Source organism: Pyrgilauda ruficollis, unplaced genomic scaffold (genome assembly GCF_017590135.1).
Source record: "Pyrgilauda ruficollis isolate IOZ18807 unplaced genomic scaffold, ASM1759013v1 scaffold15, whole genome shotgun sequence".
NCBI lineage: Eukaryota > Metazoa > Chordata > Aves > Passeriformes > Passeridae > Pyrgilauda > Pyrgilauda ruficollis.
This window is the reverse complement of record NW_024513654.1, coordinates 11,351,646-11,373,746: the sequence shown is the minus strand read 5'-3', so window position 1 is coordinate 11,373,746 and position 22,101 is coordinate 11,351,646. Positions and strand designations below refer to the sequence as shown.

At 40.6% G+C, this 22,101-nt stretch overlaps 1 protein-coding gene across 1 annotated transcript in view; it reads left to right on the top strand.

The window, feature by feature from the left end:
• The window catches only part of CFAP58 (cilia and flagella associated protein 58), a 56,691-nt gene extending 39,340 nt beyond the window's left edge, over positions 1-17,351 (top strand). Inside the window, exons 16-18 of the mRNA XM_041461514.1 lie at positions 11,331-11,450; positions 12,952-13,085; positions 17,231-17,351. Of these exons, the coding sequence (XP_041317448.1) occupies positions 11,331-11,450; positions 12,952-13,085; positions 17,231-17,351 (375 nt within the window). The remainder of the gene's footprint in view (positions 1-11,330; positions 11,451-12,951; positions 13,086-17,230) is intronic.
• Positions 17,352-22,101: the final 4,750 nt, after the last annotated feature.

Below are 22,101 nucleotides of genomic sequence, written 5' to 3'. Positions count from 1 at the left end.
TATCTTACAGCTCAAGCTAGCAGTTCTCTCAGCCCTCAATTAAAAGGGTGAGTATATTGAGCTCTAGCCTTTTCTATGCTTAAAAGCCCCATTTCTACCAGCAAAAAAACCACTTTTCTGATTTAGCTTATAGCAGCTCTTGAATGGCAGAAGAATTTCCTGCCAGAAAAATTGCATCTAATTGCATAAGCAGTAGCTGGCATAAACAGATCAGCACAAAGGAATTGCACCACTAACTGAACTGAAATTGGCCAGACTTGTCAAAAACCACGAAAAAAGAGCTGTTCAGGTATGTAAACAGCAAGCAAAAACAGACAGAAAATATTGGCCCACTGTTAGATAGGAGAAGTGAAATAGCAACAATGCTTTAAAAGAGTGAAGTTCAGCAAGGACAAGTGTAAGGTCTTACAGCTGGGAAATTCAATGCAGGAGTGCAGGACAGCCTGGGATCCACCTGGCTGGGCAGCAGCTCTCTGGAAAGAGACCTGGGCATCCTGGTGGACAACAAGCTCAATATGAGTGAACATTCTGCTGCTGCAGCAAGGAAGGGCAGGAGGGTGCTGGGTAATGTCAAAAAGGGCATCATGGCAGAGGTTATTCCACTCTATTCAGCACTTGTCAGGCCACACGTAGAATACTGTGTTCAGTTTTGGTTCCTGCTCTGTAGAAAAGATGGACAGGCTGGAGTGGGTCCAAAAGAGGGCCACAAAGATAATCAAAGGACCGGGAAGCTTGCCATAGGAGGAAAGTCTGAAACTACTGAATTTGTTTGGCTTTGAAAAAACAAGACTGAGGGGAAACTGTATATCCATGCTCCAGTATTTAAAGAGTGGTTAAAAAGATGGTGGAGATTTTCTTTTTACAAGGAATTACATGGCAAAGATGGGGGTAATAGGTACAGGTTACTCCTGTGGAATTCTGATTGAACACAAGAGGAAAGTTAGTAACAATGAGAACATTTGGAAGGCATGGCAATAATCACCCTAGGGAAGTGGTGCATTTCCTAATGCTGGACACTTCTAAGATCCATCTGGACAGGGTACTGGGCCATCTTGGATAGATGGTGCTTTTGCTGAGAAAGGTTGGACCAGATGATCCTTGAGGTCCCCTTACAACCTTCTATTAAATGATTCTGAGATTTAAAAGGTGTCAAGATCTAATCCCAAAGCCCTTGCAGGAGTGGTCTCATTAAAGGGACAGCAAATTTACTGTTTGCTCTCATAGATGGTCACCAATATAAGCAAATGGGAATGAAAGAAAGGTTGGACCATATGAATCTTGAGGTTTACTTCCAACACGGTATTCTATGATTCTGACTGAGAAACCTAAGCTGCCAAAACTTCTAGCCATTGATCAAATGGTTCTGGGGGAAGGGGTGGGGGAGGAGAAAGGCAGAAAAATGCTCTCCTTTCCTTATAAAAACCTGAAGTGTTGCTATGTACCTTCAGGGAACAAGAGAAAGAAAACAGTACCGGGTGGAGTGTGAGGTTTGAGGTTATGACTCCAGTTCTAAGTTGGTGACTGGAATTTCAAGGGATTTGCATTGAAATATAGAAATGGGAAATACCATAAGGACTCAGGCCTAACATTTACTTTTTGGCTTTCAGCTGGATATGAATCATAAAGAAAAAGTTTACTTCCCCAGTGTCATGCAGAATTAGGCGGATGTGTCAAAGGCACACAGTAAGAAAAGCCTTGATTTAGACTCCAAAGACAAGCTCTGTTCTTTTTTCATATGAAAAAATAATGTGTGCCCATGAACTCTGGCTGCAACGCAGTTCTAACTTGTGATGGATAAAAAATATCTCACTACCAGCTCAATATTATGATGCAAAACAATCTACTGAATTAGTGCCATCAAAATAATTTCAGTCCAATACCTTGAAACTTATTTGAACTGGAATCTCCAGTGCAGTATGAAGTGACATATGGATCAAGTCACCCTTTAGGACTACTCTTAGATTCTTTCCTTCTTGTGCAATTCTTTTCCTTTTGTTGTGTTTGAAAGGTTCATTGCTAAAGTAGGACTTTGAGTTAGGATTTTAGCTTTGACTCTAAGTGGAGATGTTTTGTTTTTAATACTGGTTTTAAATTGAAAGATTGATGTCTTTCAGTAGTTCTATGTCTGGCATGATGATTTTTCCATGCAATTAGAGTATCTCTAGTGTCTTTTTTTCTAACACTGATATTTTTTTCCCAATTAATTTAATTATTTAATTCTTAAAATTTTGATTGTGTAGCCAGCAGCGTTCTCTGAGTAGGGCAGAACCACTCACACTAAGCCAATTGCAGGATAATTGTGTTAAATCTTGGTGCCATTTACCAGGGCTCATATGCAATCCTGTGATGATGTAGTAAGGAATCACATCTCAAAAACATGAAAGGTATGAGTCACCTGTGTGAAGGTCTCTTGATGGTCTACATACCTACCTGAAAGTTTTGTGTAGACTTTAATAATTTAATAGATATCTGAGGAATGTCCAGTTCTTGCCCTAGCTCTCCTCAGGAAGGAGTTGATTTTGTATTTATGCATATTTCCAATACACTTCTTGGTGCATTAGTTTATTTTAGACCTTCTAATCTCAGTCCATCTAGAATTAGAAGATGTTCTATGCTATAGAAATTTACAGCATGATAAACTGCTCTTAAAAACACACTGACATTTAGATTCTTTCCCTCCTCCCACATATGTTGCAATCAAGTGGAAGAGAATAAAGTCTTCCCAGAAAAATAGCCTTTTTTTTGGTATGTTTGTTTAAACAAGGATTTGAAAAAAAGGGTAGGAAGTATGCTGATCACTTTAATGTCACCAAGTGGAGATAATTGGCTGCTCTTTAGGGTGAGAAAATAATTTTCCAATAAAAATAGTGCAAATATTTCTGGCACTGAGAAATGGGAAGCAAAGCAGATTACCTATTGAGCAAACAAAATACTTTTGGTTAACAGTTTTCTTAGTGGAAGAGAGAATTTTTACTGACTCTTTGTGAAACTACCCCACCCTCATAAACAAAACACATTTCCCATGATAAATGGTTCTGGACAGAAGCAAGGTGCAAGTTTATTTGAGAAAATAACTTCTGGGGATCTGCACCATTTTTAGCTCATCTGATGATGTTTTGGTCAGAAATATTCAGATGTTATTTACAAAGCTGAGAAAGTTGCTGGCAGAGTAAAAATCCTTTAGGCTTTATAGATGGCAAGCATACATGAATGCTGAATCTGTCTTACAAGTTTTTTAAAATAATTGATATATTTACTTGAGTTTGAGCTTGAAAGAGAACTCTAGTGGGTCATCAGATGTCATCCCTCTTTATTGTGCAAGATTGTTTTAATTACTATCCTTCATAGATGAGTGTCGAGCATAGTTTTGTGTCCTGCATTCTAATACATGTACTCCCAAGTCCACAAAGTTTAGCATGCCTGAAGAGGTTGCTGTCTTCAAGTACACTGTGGCTTATTCTGAGTTTTCTCCCACATTTGTAACCTCCTGGTGTAGTCCAGGCCTGTTATTTCTGAAAAGCAAGGAGCAGGAGTATTGACACAGCCACCAGCATGGGGGGACTGGGAGACTGAGTTTCATTCCTCTGTGTCTTCAAGGAGTTTTAGTGAATTTTGGCAACTCATGTTGCCAACTCATGAGTGCCTGGACACTCCTTGTGTCCAGAACTCTTGTAGAATGAGAAGAGGATCACTGCCCTGGCTGGAAGCAGTTCTTCAGCATGTGTACAATAAAGATTTAATACCATTCATATACTGAAACAACAATGCCATGTAAGAACCTAAGACACAGCACTGTCATCTGAAATCTGCATCACCAAAACAGAAACAGTGATCACCAAAGTGTTTTATTCAAATACGTTATGTTTGGTTTGAACCCAGAATCCTGAGCGTGGATACCTTGTATCACTGGACTAAAAATATTTTGTAAAATGACCCAATCCTAAAGTTCTTAGTCAGAATTGCCCTTAACTTCAACATTACTTTGCTAGGAAAAAAGCTTGGATAAAAAGTTCAGGAATTGCTCCAGCAAATAACAACTGAAAACAACCTTGTTTACTCCTCATTCCTGTGTTCAGCATGTATCTGAGAAGGAAATAAATCTGCTGTGCACCTCAGGGTAAAGTATATTAATCAACCAGTTATCTTGTTAAGGGAAAATAAATGACTCGCTGTGCTGACTGAATACATTGCAGCGCACAGACTTTGCAGTGCTGTAGCAATCCGATACTGACTGTCAGCCATCCAGAATCTGCTAGAGGAGCTGAAATATTGCAGGAGTGCAGGAGCAGTGTAGCAAAACATCCACAAGCCCATGTTCTATAGGATGGCCCAAAGCTAGAGGTACAGCTTTAGTATTCACCCTTTGGCAGGTGTTCTTGTGTTAAGATGAGAGGTGTTCTGCTCTTCCCTCAGGAGCAAGATATGGACAATCTACAGCATCCCAGTCAGTGATGGATTATTATCCTGTATGACAGTTAACAGTTTGCTGTAACAACAGCAAAACCCTACAAAGAAAAGAAATTGCACAGGGACAGACAAATTTTGTTCTATTCTAGTTCTCTTATTTTCATTCTTACTGTGAATGGTGCTGTTCTTGAGGGAACACATGCAGAAAGATGCTGCAGCTACGGCTGTTTTGCAGCAGTTAGAGGAAGGAAGGCAGAGTCACTGTGGCTGGTTGGTTTTTTTTTTGGAAGGTTGGCTTAAAATGGTACACAATCAGGTGTAGAAAGCACCCCATTTCTCCACTCTTCTTTTGAGACATCCAGAAATGTGCTGCTGAGTGCACAGGAGCCATGAACCTCAGTAGGGAGAGTCTCTGCCAAGTGGGGTGCATCAGTCAGCCAAGTGCTGCACCTCATGGAGGCTCAGAGCTCAAGGCTTCCAGTGCCTGTCTAAGCAGATACAGCTGCAATCTTAAACAGGGAATGGGACACTTGAGCATAGCAATTGCCTTTACATGGACATTGGGATCCACTGTCTTTCCCTTTCCTTTAGTCCTGTTTCAGTTTCTTTGAATTTTAAGAAGCAGGCAAGGGGAGCTGAAACAGAACTCCTTGAAGAATAGCAGAGTCTCGGCTCTAATTACAGTGAGCCTGAAAGAAGCCATGCATTAAAACATTCATGATTTCAGAACTGCTGCTGTGTGTTTCTTAGATGTACTATTATTTCTTAATAGGTTCCAAAGTGTAGCAGGAGACTAGTCTTTTCTTCCCTGAGGTACTTGACATATGCAGGGGAACTTTGCTGTCCTGTCAAAAAGATGTATGTAGGCTTTACTGCCTTGTTAGACAGGTATTGTAGATTTAAGTGGTGGCTTGACTTTGAGACAGCTGTTCAGAGGTAGCAATTCCAGAACACCGAAGGACTTGAAGCAAAGTGCTCTCATCTTTCAGGGAAATCTAAAGATCTAAGTCAAGCAGGTGACTAAAGAGATGTAGGTGCCTAACTTAAAAATAGATGTTTCTTGAAGGAGCCCTGCAATCCCTCTGACCCTTCAAGGTCATCTGTCAGATCAGTCTGAAGTGAGAACAGAAGCTGGGTCTACTGGGAATCCTCATCCCAAGCTGTCACCTGCAGGAGCAGCTAATCATTATCAACAGAGCTATGATAATTCTTCTTTGATTAATCTAAAATTTTAAAAATCTAAATGGCTATTGAATAGCTGAAATATATGCTGTTACACTGACATTAAAATACAGAGGTTTTTAAGTCAAATAGTCTAGATCTGAAGAAGAGACTTAATTTTTTTTTTCTTAGAACCCTGCATAAAGTAATTATTATACAGTAAAAGGATCCTCATCATTTGCTTCGTACTTACTCACTTAGAATATTTAGAAACCTTGTTGATAAGATTTGTATCTTATCAACTTCTGATCTCCTCCAGGTCACTTCAAGACAAACTGCTACTAGAATGCAAAACAAAGGTTTGTTTAGAGCTCTCTTCAACCCAGCTGTCAAGCTGCAGGCACTGTGAAAATAGTTGGAATATTTACATCAATCCATGTCATGTCAGGGGCAATTCTCACCTTCAAGGAACAGCTCACTTTCATGTGTGTGTGTATTTCTGCTCACACATGTAGAATAGGAGATAATTGATTTCTGCAATGTAAAGTAGAAACACTGTGATTAAATGAGCTACTCTGAGTAATGATTTTGTAAACTCTTGTGTAATGTCAATAGTAAGAAGGGTAGCTGTAGCTGTTATTTCAGCAAGACACATCCATGCCATTTTCCTTGGATAGATTCTTAACCTTGTGTCTCAGAGTTCAGAAGTTGAAAGGAGCATATGTATTTATTTGTTCATTGGAAAAAATACTGTTTTCCTACACCCTTATGAGGGAAGATCTGATAGTAACAGTTCCTAGCAATAATAATAATACTAATAAGTTGCAGCTGCACTCCAGGTTCATACTTTGTTGTTCATACTTTGTTGTTCCTGGAAGACGGTGATATTGCCGCATTTAGCTCTTGCTGTTGCAAAAAGCAGCCAAGGGTGAAGACCTTGCGAGGTGCTCCAAGGTTTCTTTCCTCTCTCATTAAGCTGTTTTGAAAATGCCAGTCAATTTGGTACAGTTTGCTCTGTGCCAGAGGAAACAGAATTGCTCTTGAGAAGCATTATTATCATCTGGAGAAATAAGTTACAAGACCAGTTTGGGCGATGCAGATTTCACCAAAGATGAGACTATCCCAGCCTTTCCTTCAAGCTGGTGGTTTTCACAGGAAAACCCAAAACATCTAGCACAGTGTTAGTGTTGCCTCACTGTGAAAGGGCCTCAGTGTCCTCTTTAAACTTAATTAATACATCCAATAAAAAAACCTCACACTGGTGAGATTAAGAAGTGTCTAGGTGATAATGAAAAGAGGAGCTGTTCTAGGGAACTGCATCCTTGCGAGGGTGTTTGCTGATGGATGCGGAATAGACAGGAAAGAGCAGGAGCTTTTGGAAAGTGTTTACAGAGAAAGTTTATACTGCACATTTTTCACAGTGCTGGAGGCAACTTTCTTCTGTTATTATAAAATTTCTGAAGGTCACCATATGCTAATTTTTTTTTCTTTACCTCATAAAACTTTCAAAGATAGACGTCCTGAGCCAGCAGCTACTGCTAGGTATACACAACAACAAATAAATGTAGGGCTTATACAGTGAAAATGACTATGGCTAGATATGTGTGTCTGTGTATGTATTTAATCCAGATTTCTGTGTCCTGTTTAACACTTATGAAGAGGAATCACTACCCCTGAGGATGCTCTGCTGCTCCATGGCATCATAAACAAAATGTCTCTGGAGTTCTGCACAGCCCTGGCATTTTGGTTATAGTGCCAATAAACAAGAAACCCCCCATGGCACGTTGGCTGACTTGTTATCCCCACCAAAGCCATGAGGAACTATGGAGTGCTTGCATGGTTGCTATATTGCCTTCACCACTTACTGCTTAAAGGTTTTGGAATTAGAATTTTTATTTAGGTTGAATATTTTAGGGACTGCTGCCATATATTACATCACACACTTTTGCACTACATCTTTATCTTGTGGAGTTTTTACTTTACCTCAGTTGCTGGAGGCAGGAGCTGGCATAATTTAAATTTACTCTGATGCAAAGTTTTTGGACTTTTTTGGTGTTTTTTTTTTTTTCCCTTTTTTTTTGTTTTGTTTTGTATTTTTTTTTTCAGTAATTCATGTGATAGAAAGCTTTTGGTACATGATAGGATTTGTGTGGGTCTCGTGGAGAAGGCTCTTGGGGTACTGCTTTGCCAGGTAAATTTGTTGAATTATCTATTTGGAAAGAACTGATAAAAATGAGGAAGCTGGGACTGCAGGGCCTATTTCTGCTGTGAAATCATCTTCATTAAATGTATGGTCATCCATCACCTCTGGTTCAGAATAAAACCCTGGGCTAACTAACAAGATGTGCCATTTCCTGGTGTCATGGTGGGGGACAGGATGACACAAAATGAGGTCACATCTTTAGAGCTCTGTTCCAGCCTGGGACTGGTGAATGCTTCCCATTCCCTGTCAATGGCCGTCAATGCCTTGCTGCCACTTTGGGAATGTATCTGATGGTACTGATGGTCCTTCTCACATGGAAAAGCAAATGGTGCTGTGCTGGTCAGCAGCAGCAGCTTCTTTTGAAGTTGGGTTTTGCTGGCAAAAGTGATTCTTCTTGCTGAAGATGGAGGCAACTCGTGACCACCTGATCCTGCACAATCAACTGAAGTTTGCCAAATGCTAGCCAGTCTTCTACAGAAGAAAATATTTTTTTTTCTCAATTTGCTGTAAAGCAAGCAGGCCAGGAGAAGTACAGAATATGGCTGAGACAGCACCTAGTTAAATTTAGGGGAAAGCACCACTTACTTCCCCACCTTCCCTCTCCAAATTAATAGGTGAGAGACTTAGGGATGAAGAAAATTACTGTCATGGCTGGGCTACAGACAGATCTGTGAGCTCCTCAGAGATCCCCTGGGAAACAAACCTAAGACAAGAAGGGCTATTCTAAAAATAATACGCCATTTTATTTGTAGAATTTTTACAGCAAGTATTCACAGAGGTCTTGAAATTCTCTTTGGAATGCCTGAAATTTAGCTGTAATCCTCAGCCTGAGTGTCCCAGCATGCCCTACATACACAAAATGAATGTGCCATCATCTCTCCACCATCATCTTGGCTTAGTTTGTGTCATAAACCAGTGAAGCTTGTTGATGTTATGGGCTCAGTCCTACAGTCAAACGTCTGCTGAATTCCATGGGAATTTCATGGTGGAAGGGTCCCATAAAAAGATTTGTTACTGGCCTAGACCTGATCTGAGCACAGGTACATTACTCTTACCAGTGGAGGCTTAACAGCGTGGGTTTACAGAGATTTTATGGATCTTCCTTCACCTCAAGAAGAAGAGCTGTGCCTCACAGTGTATTTGTTCCTTGATGTCAAAACCTCACAACCATGGTAAGGTGTGTGTTGTGATGGCAGCCTGGTGTGAGGATGGAGGGAAATGTGAAGGGAGGCAGTTTGGGATGAGCTAAAGAAACCCAGTCATAATGAATTGACTTAATCTATTACAGAAGACAAATTTTTTCTTTATGAATTTGTGCTGATATTTTTTTCTTGGTCATTTCTGATTTCTTATGTGTAGAGATGGAAGTACCTGCAAATGCACCTTGTGACTCACATAGGTTTACTCTTGTGGTTGGTGTTTTTAAATTAATTGAAATTAATTTATATCTTTTAAATTTATTTTTTGAATACTGAGGTAAAATTTCAGAAATTTAAAAAATGCCAACCTGTGAATACAAGCTTCTGCTGAGGAGGAAAGAAGTATCCAGGGTTTTCTTTAATGTTTTGCTGACATATGGTGCTTCTAACCCAGTGACAAATTAATTGACTAGATGTAAAAGAGATGGACAGTGCTCAGCAAGGAAGGACAAGATACGCATTATAAGACATCTGGTTCTGCCTCTGTTGGATTATGGATACAATGTACATTGGACACCTAACGAGTCTCTGCTGCATAAAATAGATTCTCCTTACAATAGAATTGCATGCTTTGTCTCTAGATGAGGTTATTATACACACCATTGCACAGTGTTTGAAGAGCTTGGTTGGCTTTTGTAGAGGGTAGGGAGAGAAAAAGTTGGAAAGCAATTACACTTAAGACCTTCAATCTATCAATTGCCCCATGTTTATCCAAATTACCATTACACTACTACTACTACAAAATACAAATATATGATACATTCAGGGTTGAAATGTTAATATTGACTGGCCAGATTTTGACAAGGTGGATTACTCTTTTGCAGTTGTTTTTACCTTGAAGTAAAATTTATCTCCTCAGAAAGAAAAGCTGGTAGTTGGAATACCACTATGAAGTGGAATAATAACTCTTCACTCAGACTGAATTCTCAATTTAGTATTTGTTGCTATTCAAACCTCAGTCTGAGACTACTCAGGAGGTTTTGATTTTTCCAGAGATAAACTGTGAACAATTTCATTTATAAGGAACTCTTCCTCAGTAATCTGCATAGTTTGAGAACATTGTTTGCAAAAGTAAGGCATGATTTGAAGTGATTCCATTTTGGGGTCCCAACTTGTGACCATTGTAGTGCATAGTTTTAGAAAATGATGAGGTCTAAAAGCTCCACACTCCTCATGTTCTTGAAGACTGGACACCTAAAATTTTATACCTTCAAAATAGCAAACCACTTCTAAAAGCCGTGGCTTAACCACTGAGAAAGACCAAATGTAGCAGTTTTAGATGGTGTGATGGCACCATTTCCCACATCAACAGATGAATTCTGTGGTAAGAGTTGTAGAGAGACCTTATAAAAAAGACAGTTAAAAGGGACTTTGCCAAATCCAGTATAAATAATCACCTATCCTGCCTTCTTCTTGGAATTTTTGTCTTCCTCAGTTAAATCTTTTGTTTGCTAGTCTCCTTTTTAATTCCAGTTTTCAATGTACCAGAAAAGAATGTGATCTTACTAAATAATACTATTTAATGATCTTAGTTTTCCAGGGTAGATAGTAAAACTATTGTAATGTGCAAAACTATGAAGGTGGCTTTTTTCAGAGCTTTATTCCTTAGACTACAAACAAGCACACTCTCAAAACACAGCTGAAAGCAGCATTTCAGTACAGAAAGCTGTAAGTGGGTCCATGGTGTGGTTTCTTTTCAGGCATGGCAATATCCAACTCCCACAAGTATTACTGTTCCAACATAAAGGATGAGGAGACACATGACAAAAATTACTTGGTAATTGTGCTAGTCATAATTGTTGCTGTTTATAATTTCTTTCCCAGAGCCCCTGCAGTTAAACTGAAAGGTTATATATATATATATATATAATTATCTGTGTGTGTGTACATGTGCTTTGCAGGATTTTCTTTGGAAGAAGTAACTCTTTTGTACAGTCCTTTGCTGACATTTCTATAGCCAGCTCACATCCTGTTGGGTGAAGCTGAGATCTTTAATGTAAGGCAGTGTGACTCATAAGAAGAAAGATAGCAATAAGCACACTTTCCAGTGATTAATTTCCCAGCCCTGGATACTCTTCCAGTAAGTGCTGAGGTAGAGAGTGCTTGCTGGTGATGGTGTTTAAGAGCATTTCATTCATGGTTTGAAGTAGCTGGATGTTTATCTTAATGAGCTCTCCCATCGCTATCACAACAACTTTAAATACCTTATGGCTAGTGAGGAAAGCCTGACACACAGGCAGATTTGTTTCTCCAAATACCTTCCTGACTGAGTTGCAATTTCCAGTGAGGTTGATTTCCTCTCAGGCTGTGCTGCTGCTGTAGTGGTTTGCTAAGAGCTCCTCCTCTTGTCCCTTCCTTAGGAAAAGGAGAAGCTGTACGTGGAGCTGAGGCACGTGCTGGCCCGGCAGCCTGGGCCCGAGGCCACGGAGCAGCTGCAGCAGTACCGGAACATCCTCCGGGAGAAGGTGAAGCAGATCAAAGTAAGAGGTGCCCACTGTCCCTGGGGAGGGGCTGCAGCCTGGCAGAGGGGCTGCAGGGGATCCTCAGGGAACTGTGTGCCTGCCCTAGTGCGCGAGACCGGGAAAGCAGGGTTGTCACTGCATCTCCTCAAGGGACAGCACAGAGCAGCAAATGAACTTATATTGCACATTGTTCTACTTTGTTTAATTAAAATAGAAGAAAAGTCTTATTACAATATGAGTTAGCAGCACAATGCTGTAAATACGTTTTTTTACATGAGCATTCTAGGTTATTGCCAGCTTTTTATTCAGCTTATTCTCCTTCCCTTTATCTTAAACTATTAATATCTTTAAGAAGCAAATCAAAGCCATTTTTTTTTCTTTTTAACAAACTAGTGGGAATATACTGAGAATCCAGTCTTAAGTTACTATTATTTCTCTTGCCATGTGTACATGTATATTTAGATTTGCAGATTTTGTGGAGATGACAGGAGGAACCTGTTCTAACCCCTTGTCAGTTGGAGGGAGGAGTTCCTGCTTCCAAAAGAATCTTGTAGAAAATTTTAAAATCATAATATTAAAAAGCGATTCTTTGATAGAATTCTATGATATTCTATGAATAAGCTGATCCTCTTCTATTCTTGCCTGCATGAGAGATCAGTCTCCCCAGGAGTTCATCTACTTCTGCAGCTCCTGTCTCTGTTGAAGTCATCATCTCCTCTTCACTGCATCATAATCACGTCTATACTAACCACGAGGAAAAAAATGCAGGAGCAGATGGGCCCTTAGGAAACAAAGAGGCTGTTATGCAAATCTTAGCTTTCCATGGAGAAGAAAAACAATGTAGAAAATGTAAAATAGAAGCCGAAGTTTAGCTAAACTGAACGTGATTTGAAGTTTTCCATACGGTCCTTATTTGTCCTTAATGCAGGCAATTGCTGCTTTGTATTTCAGGCACAGCATGCTGTAGCATGATGGCATGCATGCCATTTTGGGGTGCCAGGTCAAACTATTACTCTTTTGAAAGAAAGAAGGTGCACTATGCATGCTCCTCCTTTTTTAAAATTTTACTGATTCACATATAAGTGGCTTTGTATTCATATTTGAAGTGCCTGGTACTACTTTGCCTGTGTGGATTGAATTACCCCACTTAGCAGTGCATCCCTGTGAATAAACCCTGTTATTATAAAATAATTCCCTGATTTATTAACTTTGGTTTTTTGCCCAGCTTTATGTCCCAGAAATTAAGAGCTAATGTAGCTATTAATGCCATTCCCGTAAAGCTTGGAGTGTATTTTACATGTTGTATTATGGTTAAATGACATAACCTTTATTTTGTAAGATGTTTTTAGGTGAACAGAGGTGAGATCAAATGAAACATCAAGTGGGAAAAAGAATTGTGTAGAAAATGATCATGTCATACATCATCAAATATAAAAAGAGAAAGCGCTTGTAAAAGTATTCACTTATGTGTAAGTAAAGCAACATCTCCTGTTTCTGCTGTTTGTGTTTTGTTTATTAGGTTTTGTCCTCAGAACTGAGTATGTGTGAAACACAGAGCAAAGAATACAAACATGAAATTGAAAGACTTAACAATGAGCTTCTGGAAGTGAAAAAGAAATATCTGTCTCAGAAACGCAAGGAGCAACAGAAGAAGTATGGGAAAACAACAGTTTTGTCTACACAACTTTCTGCATAAGCTAGATTTTTGTTTTAGACCCTTTGGATCAGAAAGTGGCCAAATTTGACTGAGGTGATACAGTTTTGTTGCCTAATTTTCCTGAATGTTATCCTCCATGTTCCTTCAGTCTGGTCTGGATTTACCATGATCTATGGCCAGGACAAGAACATCCATCAGAGATGTTGCTGAACACATTCTGCAGTCCAGTTAAATTATTGATACCAATGAGATGGTGCCCAGAGAACACAGATTAGTGTCTTTTCTCTGACATCAAAGCATAGAATTATAGAACGGTTTGGGTTGGAAGGAACATTTAAAGGCCATCTAGTCCAACCCCCCTGCAATGAGCAGGGACATCTCCATCCAGATGAGGTGCTCAGAGCCCCAGCCTGACCTTGAATGTTTCTGGGATGGGCATCTACCACCTCTCTGGGCAACTTGGGCCAGTCTTTCACCAGCCTCATAATAAAAAATTTTCTTCTTATATCTAGTCTAAATCTACCCTACTTTAGTTAAAAACCCTTATCCCTTGTCCTATTGCAGCAGGATTTCTGGGCTGTGAGTGCACATGGCTGGCTCACAGCCTCTCACCCACAGCACCCCCAAGTCCTGCTGGGCAGGGCTGCTCTCCATCTCTTCATGCCCCAGCCTGGATTGATGCCAGGGCTTGCCCTGACTCAGGTGCAGCACCCCACACTTGGTCTTGTGGAACCTCAAGAGATTCCCATAGGCCCATTCTTGAGCTTATCCAGGTCCCTCTGGATGGCATCCCATGCCTCAGGTCAACTGCCCCATTCAGCTTGTCATCTGAAAACTTGCTGAGGGTGCTGAGGGTGGGCTTTTAATGAGAGATTTCTTAGATTTCTGCAGTCAGATGATGTGATCTGTTACCAAGTTTTTCTGTATGCACAGAAAGCCTTTTGTCTTTATACTCATTTCCATCCTCAGCTGGTGCCTTCCTCACACACTAAAACCAATGGTTCTCTACCACTGCTGAATAGCTGCCTTTATTAATTCTTCCTTAATTTCAGACAACAAATGATTTGATGACTAAATTAGCAAAATAATCAGTGATAAACAGTGACTTTTGTCCATCTGCAAATTGCATAATGTCACCTTAATGTTTGGAATTAGCAACAATTGTGCAGTGCTAATGGCCTTTCTGGAGCTTTAGGATCAGTATGTGAGGCTACCATAATGCCTGATAATCCATTTCCAGCAGCTAAATGTCTCCTTCACAGTAGATTTGATGTTTCCATTTCAGACTCTGGCATCGTGTCTCTTTCTGTTCATAAAATGAGGAGAAGTTTACCCACATTTTGTTGTTATATCTCACCTAGAATTAATTCCTGTCATAAAAACTCCACTTGAAAAGGACATAATTGCTTTTAAAAAAAAATACTGTGCGAGTTGATGGTAGCTGAATGGGGGCATGCTATACAGCAAAAGAAATTTCATATTGAAAGTAATTTAGTGCTGGATACACTGTTTATAGGTTCAGGATAGATACCTGCTAATGGGGCAGCTTGTCAGTTTGTTATTTTGGGCAATCATGCCTGTAGTCTGATGAGCATTGGTGTCTCTGTGACATTAGTGTTTTGGAAGCACATTCAGGTACTGTTAGTGGTGCTTCTTCAGGCTGGCATCATCTTGTGCCCCCCAGAGCCTCAGAAGGCACCAGCCTGTGCTGCCAGCCCTGGCTTGCACCTCTCTCATCTTGTGGCAGCTGAGGGAGGGGTGGTGCTGGGCTTTGCTCTCCTCTTCCCCTCATGGCTTTGTACCCCAGTCAAGCCTGTTGGACTGCATCCTGCTTTGGAGAGCCCAGAGGCACAGCTGGGCATACCAGTCCTGGGTAACTGCAACTTCTGCTGTCTCTAGGCTGTGCTTTGTGTTGGCAAGGGAAACAACCTTGTGCAGCCCTCCTTCTCCAGCCTGCCAGGTGTGCAATACACTGCTGGCTTTCTGCAGCAGAGAGAACCTGGTGTGCAGTCAGGTTCTTCCCCAAGGAGTCCTCTTCCCTGCCATCCAGCCATCCCACAGCGTGCTGCCTCAGGCAGGGCTGGACAGGCAGTGCCTGCTGTGTGGATGCTGGCCAAAGAGCCAGGGCCATTTGATTCATACAATCTCAGATATCTCTAAATTCCAGCTGACAGAAAACCACTGACTTGATTCTCTATCTTGCTGGCTAATGTTAACATCATGTCTGAAATAAATGTAGCTGGTTTTGCTAATACAAAGAGGATCCTGTCAGGACAATAGCATTAACAACATTATTGACTACCCTGGTATGAAAGAGAATTAATACTCTCAGATAACCTTACACAAAGTTATCATCTAAAGTTTTTATTGATTTGCACAAGATAGCTTTGAGTTGTGATTTAACATCGTGGTACTGAATAAATGTAGCTTTGTATGTGATACTCAAGGGATATAGTGACAGTGGGAATTTAGCTTTGTTTTGTGTTAAAAATGAAAATTCAGTGTTTAAGATTTTGGCTGTGAATTTGAAATCCTCTTTTTCAGCTCTCTGATTCTGAATGTTGCTTTTCCCAGTTGTCTTAGCTGTTCTTGTTCTATCTCTTCCTATTTTTAACTTCAGCTCCTTGAACCTTTTCTGCGTCACTATTTTCCTAGTTGCTTCTAGCACCCGGATCCCATTTTGATCTTGATAAGGATTTGTGAGAAAATATGAAGCTTAAATCCACACCAGAGACCTAATCCAGCAGTCCTATATATGTAAATAACTGCACTGAGGGATGTCAGTAGTAAGTGGGAGCTTTTGCACGTGGCTGGTTGCACATTAATTCTGCATAATATATTATAGTATTCAGTTGCATAGAATTTTCCATACTGATGAGCACATCTGTTTGTTGTCTTCATGAGGAGCACGAGGAAAAAATGAGCATGGATTCTGGATAATTTCTCTTCCCAGACTTGGAAGCCCAACAGTGAGATGGGATAAGCCATCAAAATACAGAATGTTAATTATGGCTGTCAGTTGCCATATCCATTAGGGCTACATTAATACAGTTAAAACCAGTTATAAGTGGTTTTCATGTGTTAAGTTCATCTGTGCCATCTTTTGGCTATTCTTCTACCTCTGTATGGGTCAAGTTTGGAAAAGGATGCATAGCTAGACATCTGACATGGTTTCCCCAAACTTCTTCCCATCCAGACAGTTATTTAGGGGCAAACAGAAAAGTAATAATTACAGAAGTGTTTTCCTTTCCCTTAGTGGGGACTGAGCAAAGATTCTCACGTGAGAAGGCTAGATTTTGTAGAAGTGTCACACTCACATTTGTTTTACAATCCCAGTGACTTTGAAATAAAGTAATGGTACTGACATTCTTTGTAAAGCCTTGAGACTTCTGCTGTTGTGATAAACTAAAAGTTCATAAAGCTCCCCTTGGTTAATCTTAAGTGTCTCAGGACCTCTCTCTGAAGCATCCAGGAATATCACAGTGAGGTTGGAATATTGCTCTTTGTCTTTGTAGTGCTCTGCTCACCTCCCCAACTTTGTGAGAGTGGAACCAGCTAACTCTTGTTCCCTCCTCTTGAGGCCATCAAAGTCAAGACCTCCTGGATTCTCAGATGGAGCAGCTCCCTGGGGCTGTCAGTGTACCTACAGCATTTTCTGCAAACAGACAGGGCAATTATCACTGGAACTTTGTTAAAATGTGAAGACAGATAGCACTATATATTCATTGAAATTCAACAAAGGACAAAAACCTCCCCATTGTGCCTTTGATGAATATAGCTGTTTGTTTGGAAACAGGCATATTCCAGCTAGAACAGGATGGTGATTAGAAATCTGAAGTCATGGAGCTCACGTATGTACTTGCTCTAATGAGGTGCTCTGACCATTTTGGGGTGTAGCACAAAGAAAGCTCATTTATTTCTAATTTTTAATAATTCCAAACCCCATCGGTGGTTTTGTAATTACATCCAAACAGACACCTAGTCTTGGAGGTTTAGCCTAACAGGCTTTAATCAACACTTTTAAAATTGATACGTGGTTGCATCAAAGAAACTCTGGAGGACACAGATTTCCTTGGTTTTTAAACATCTCTGCGCTGCAGAATGAAAGATGAATTTTCTGTTTCTTTGTTTCTATTTAAAGGGAGAAGGAGCGATCCAGCATTGATATGAGGACAAAATTACCACCCCTCAAGACTGATGTGCCTCACTTCAACATAGGGGGCTTTCCTTCAAGCAAACCCATTCCCAAAATTGCAGTCTAGGAATGCACTCAACTAGTTGCATTCCTGTTCCCAGTTTCTTGTTTGAGAAACTGTAATTTTAAAAGAGATTCAGAATCTACTGAAATCACTGTATAACCTGCAGGAAAAAATGGTATATTGTATGCAATAAAACACATTTTTACGCTGGAATTACATTTTATATTGCATTTATATATTTTACATTTTATATTGGAATTAACATAGTTCTTTTTACAACCTGTATACCAAATGTGCCCATTTGATGCCAGCAGATGCCTGCATGGATGTAAATGGATGGTGGAGATATTTCTTCTTCAATACTGTGTCTCTATTTAGCACTGTAATGCCACAAAATGCCTTAATATGTAGTTATTTCTCTTTTATCTACCTCAGTTGTAAGCACTCATTCCATTTATCTTCTGACTCAAAGCACCTGAAAGAAATGAGAATACAGAAAAGAAGAAAAATTAATAGGCTGATGTTTCAAGCCCTGCTGAGCAAATGCAAAATTAACAAGTCTTTACTTAGATGTACATATGTAGCAGTTCTCTGTGTAGGTAGTGTATAATAGGGTTTATGCAGTGTTTGCTACGGTTGTTAGGAAGATCAAGGAAGTTTGTGGCCACAATGTACATTATTAAGAGCACGATTTTGTTTACTCTAGTAGATACAAAGTGACATAATTATGTCTGTTCAATCTGGGGGGACTGTGCACACTCACTGGGACATGCTGTTCTCCCACACAAATCCTTCCGAGCGATTAAAACTTGGACTCAAAACATGGCAAACTTTATGCTTTAATTTCTAGACACTTGGGCATTTTTGTAACTTTCAGAAATTGTTTTTGTAATACAGCAGGAGCCCTCCAACCTTTTCAGCCAAAAGAGATTTAATTACCATTCATTAACAAGTGAAATAACAAAGTCACGGCATGAGGTGCTGAAGTATAGGAAAATTTCAAGCTGTAAAATAAAATGTTTTGAAACTGATTTGAACGTGGAAGTTTTTTTTTTTCCCTGCCTGGGGGATAAAAATACTTGTCCAAAGAGATATGCTGATAAATATTTCACATCTAGGAAAAAAAAAAGCCCAAAAAAACCCTTTGCAAAGATTTTGTTCTTTTCTTTGGTGGAATACATAATTAAATATTAAAGCTACTGTGGGAAACTTTAATGGAAGTGTTTAATTCAAAAGAATCAAGTTAAATACGACAGGGATCTACTTTGCTTTTACATTGGGGACCAGAACACTTAGTCATCAGATCCATTGTATTTTTCTTTTGTCCCCAAAATAGCTATTATTGCTTTTCTCATTGTCAAGTGCATTATGCTAAAGTTATCATTTTAGGGCAGTCATGCTGTCAGAATAGTGTCTTTTGTGTATCTGACGTGTCCTTATAGATGGAATAATTGACAGCAACTGACATGGGCACTTGTGTTTGATGGAATCCCAAGTAGGTTGTACTGAAGCTTTTAGGAGCTGGTATTTGCTAAGGTCCAAAGTATCCTGCCTGGAGCTGGATTTGCTGTGCTTACACTGGCAAGTAATTTGTATTGAAATAAATCATCAAAGACACATTTATTAATTCACATGAACTAGAGGCACAGTTGGACTCCAAGAACCCCATCACTCTGTAGAGAAGCTGCTGATGGATTACACTCCAAAATGTACAGTGTGCCCCTTAACTCATCCAGAGGTAATCCGAGTCTGTGCAATCTCCCACAGAATCATTCAGGTTGGGAAAAACCTCCAAGATCATCCAGTCCCACCTTTGGCTGAGCAGCAGCTTGTCAACTAAACCAGGACACTAAGTGTAACATCCAGTGGTTTCTTGAGCAACTCTTGAGCAGATGGTGGCTCCACCACCTCCCTGGGCAGCCTGTTCCAATGCTTAACCACCCTTTCTGTGAAGAAATTCTTCCTGGTGTCCAACCTGGGCCTCCCGTGGCACAGCCTGAGGCCATGTCTTCTTCTCCTGTCACTTGTTACCTGGGAGAAGAGGCCAAGCCCCAGCTTCTGTCAACTCCTTTAAGGTAGTTGTAGAATGATAAAGTCACTCCTGAGTCTTCTTTTCTCCAGGCTGAGCCCCCCAGCTCCTTCAGCAACTCATTTTAGGACTCTCTAGACTTTCCCCAGCTCCTTTACCCTTCTCTGAGCACACTCCAGTCCCTCCATGTCTTTCTTGGGGTGAGGGACCCAGACCTGGACACAGCACTCGAGGAGTGGCCTCACCAGTGTGGTCTCGCTTTCTCTCTGCTTGTTACCAGGGTTTAGGAGACAAATTGTCTCAGCGGTCAGGGGAAAGGAGGGGAAGCCAAGCAGATGGAATTTGTTTCCTACTTTCATATATTTTTATGAGTGCAGTAGTAAACAGATGCTTTTCTGTCTTGAGTTGTATTAATAATAGCTTGTACAGCATGAGTAAAAAGCTTTTCTGTAAATTATTCTTGACCTAAGTTTTTCCTGTCTTTAAAATGGTTGGGATGGTATTTCTCTAAAGACTTGCAAAGGTAAATTCACTTACATTGAAAAGGTGGCTAGTCTTCAGTCTTCTAGATTAAAAAAAAAATGTAGGGGACTGCAAAATAATGTGATTTTCTCGTACAACAAGTTCTTCCAGCCTAAAGAGCTGGGAATTGAATACAGTAAATTTCACCTACAAGGTAAAGAAGCTTTAATTTGTTCATCCACAATTTCAGGCATCAAGATGTGAATGTGCTGGCTACTATCTTCAGTTTTATTGCATTAGTTACTTACTACCACAGAAACTAAATTCACAGGTTAATTTGGAAAAGAAGAAAAAAAAAAGACAAGAAAATATAGTCATCAAATTATTGCCAGTAACTTTCAGCATAATCAGGAATAGAACAACTGCAGCCAGTTTAATTTATGGTGCTAGAGAATGAAAACCATTTCTGAGTTCATATAATAGAACGGATTAAAGCACACCAAATCCCTTCCCCCCTGGTCTATAAAAGTCAGGGAGCTTGAAAAATTGCTCTGGATGTCTGTGAACCCAGCTGATGCTGAGGTGCTTTTAGTGTTCAAGGATTTGGCTTGCGCAGCAGGGAAAGGCAGAGCGCTAATGAGAATATCATTTGTTCACTTGCTTCTGCATTGTGAGCAGCAGCTCTGAAGTGCTTCTATAAGTTTTGTTGCAGAAAAATGTTAATTGAATTCCAATCTGTGCAAGATGTAGCAAGTATATATTTAACTTCTTGTTCCTGTAAAGATATGTGAAAAGATGGAGGTGAAGGGCTATGATCCATGGCACTTAAGTTAGAGGAAATCTTTCTTCACTTTAATTGCTTTGGATTGGAGCTTGCACAGTAAATCCATCTTGGAGCCTTTTTTAGTGAGCAAAGTATGTAATATGGTTCACTTTCAGAGCTCTTGCAGTATGTAGATAATATTTTAAGTAATTTCACATCAAACTTAAGCTCTGTCTGGTCTTGTTTGGCAGGTCTGTGTTCAGTGTATTGCATGAGCAGGACACAAAAAAAGACACCATACACTGAACTATCAAGTTCAAATATGGGACCATGACCCTTCTGGGATCACCTGCCAGCTATGACAGACACAAGAATCCAGTCCTTAATTTACCCTTGCTTGGTGAATCTGGAGCAGCAGATTCACACACACAGTAACATGTCCTGCTGCTGTAAATCTGGGAACCCTTTGAGTCAACAGCAGTGAAAACCAGGACACAGCTCAGACCCTGTTGTGCTGAGATCTGCAAACCCCAGGACGGGCTGGGGAGGCAGGGAGAGGGGCTGAGAACCTGGCACATGCAGGCTTTTAGCAGCAGCACAGAGCAGAGGCTTTGCTGTGAGGGGAGCAGCAGGTGCTGGGCCCTGGGGCACTGATGGGTGTGGAGAGCCCTGCTCAGCTCCTCCTGGGCACATTTAACAAGCTCAGCCCTGCAGCTGAGCTCCTGGTGCTGTCCTGTCCTTCAGGGAGCCACTGGTGCCTGCTGTGCTGACAGGAACAACTTCAGTGCTGCCTCCTGTGTGCTGGCCAAGACCAAGCTGCCCGCAGGATGAAGAGGGGTGGATTGCACTTCCAGAAAAGGGATCTGTGCGTGTGGAAAGCTCAGGTGGAGAAGGTGAAAGGTTTCTCTCCCAGAGCCTTCAAACAAGGAGCGGCTCCGGAGGCATCCAGCAGCATGGCCCAGAGCACTGCCTGCAGGTGGGCTGTCGATTACTGTGTGAGTCCACAGTGCCTGGAGTGCCTGGTCTCAGGCTGCTGTTTTGTACCTTTGTTTAGTGTGACACTGTTGTGTCCCAAAAATGTTGCAAGATAGAGCAGAGAAAGAGATCCCCTTGCCTTATTCCCTGTTGCCCACGTGAGGTTAACAGAGGGCAGAGGTGGCAGGGGAGGCAAAAAGAGAAGCTGGGCAGCAAAAGCAGTGCCTGCCATCACTGAAATGTTAATGACTCTTCCTGAAAATGGAAGATAGTTGGACCATCCCAACTATCTTTACCCAAATTTGGGCATCTAAATCATGTATATTTATTTGTATTTAGGCACTTTAGCAATTGAGTATTATTTTCCTAGCTGGTGGTTTAGCTGTTGTGCCATCTCCTCTAGCAGAGTGTATTTTTAGTGTGCTTAGTGCATTTCTAAAAGCAGACACTTGATTTTGATGCTCCTTCTCTTCCCTACTTGGATGCTTTGTAAACAGCCTCACACAGATCAGTAACTTGTGCTGTTCAGCATACAGAAAGATGTCAGGATCTCATCCCCTGGGCTTGTCTGGGAGCCCTGTTTT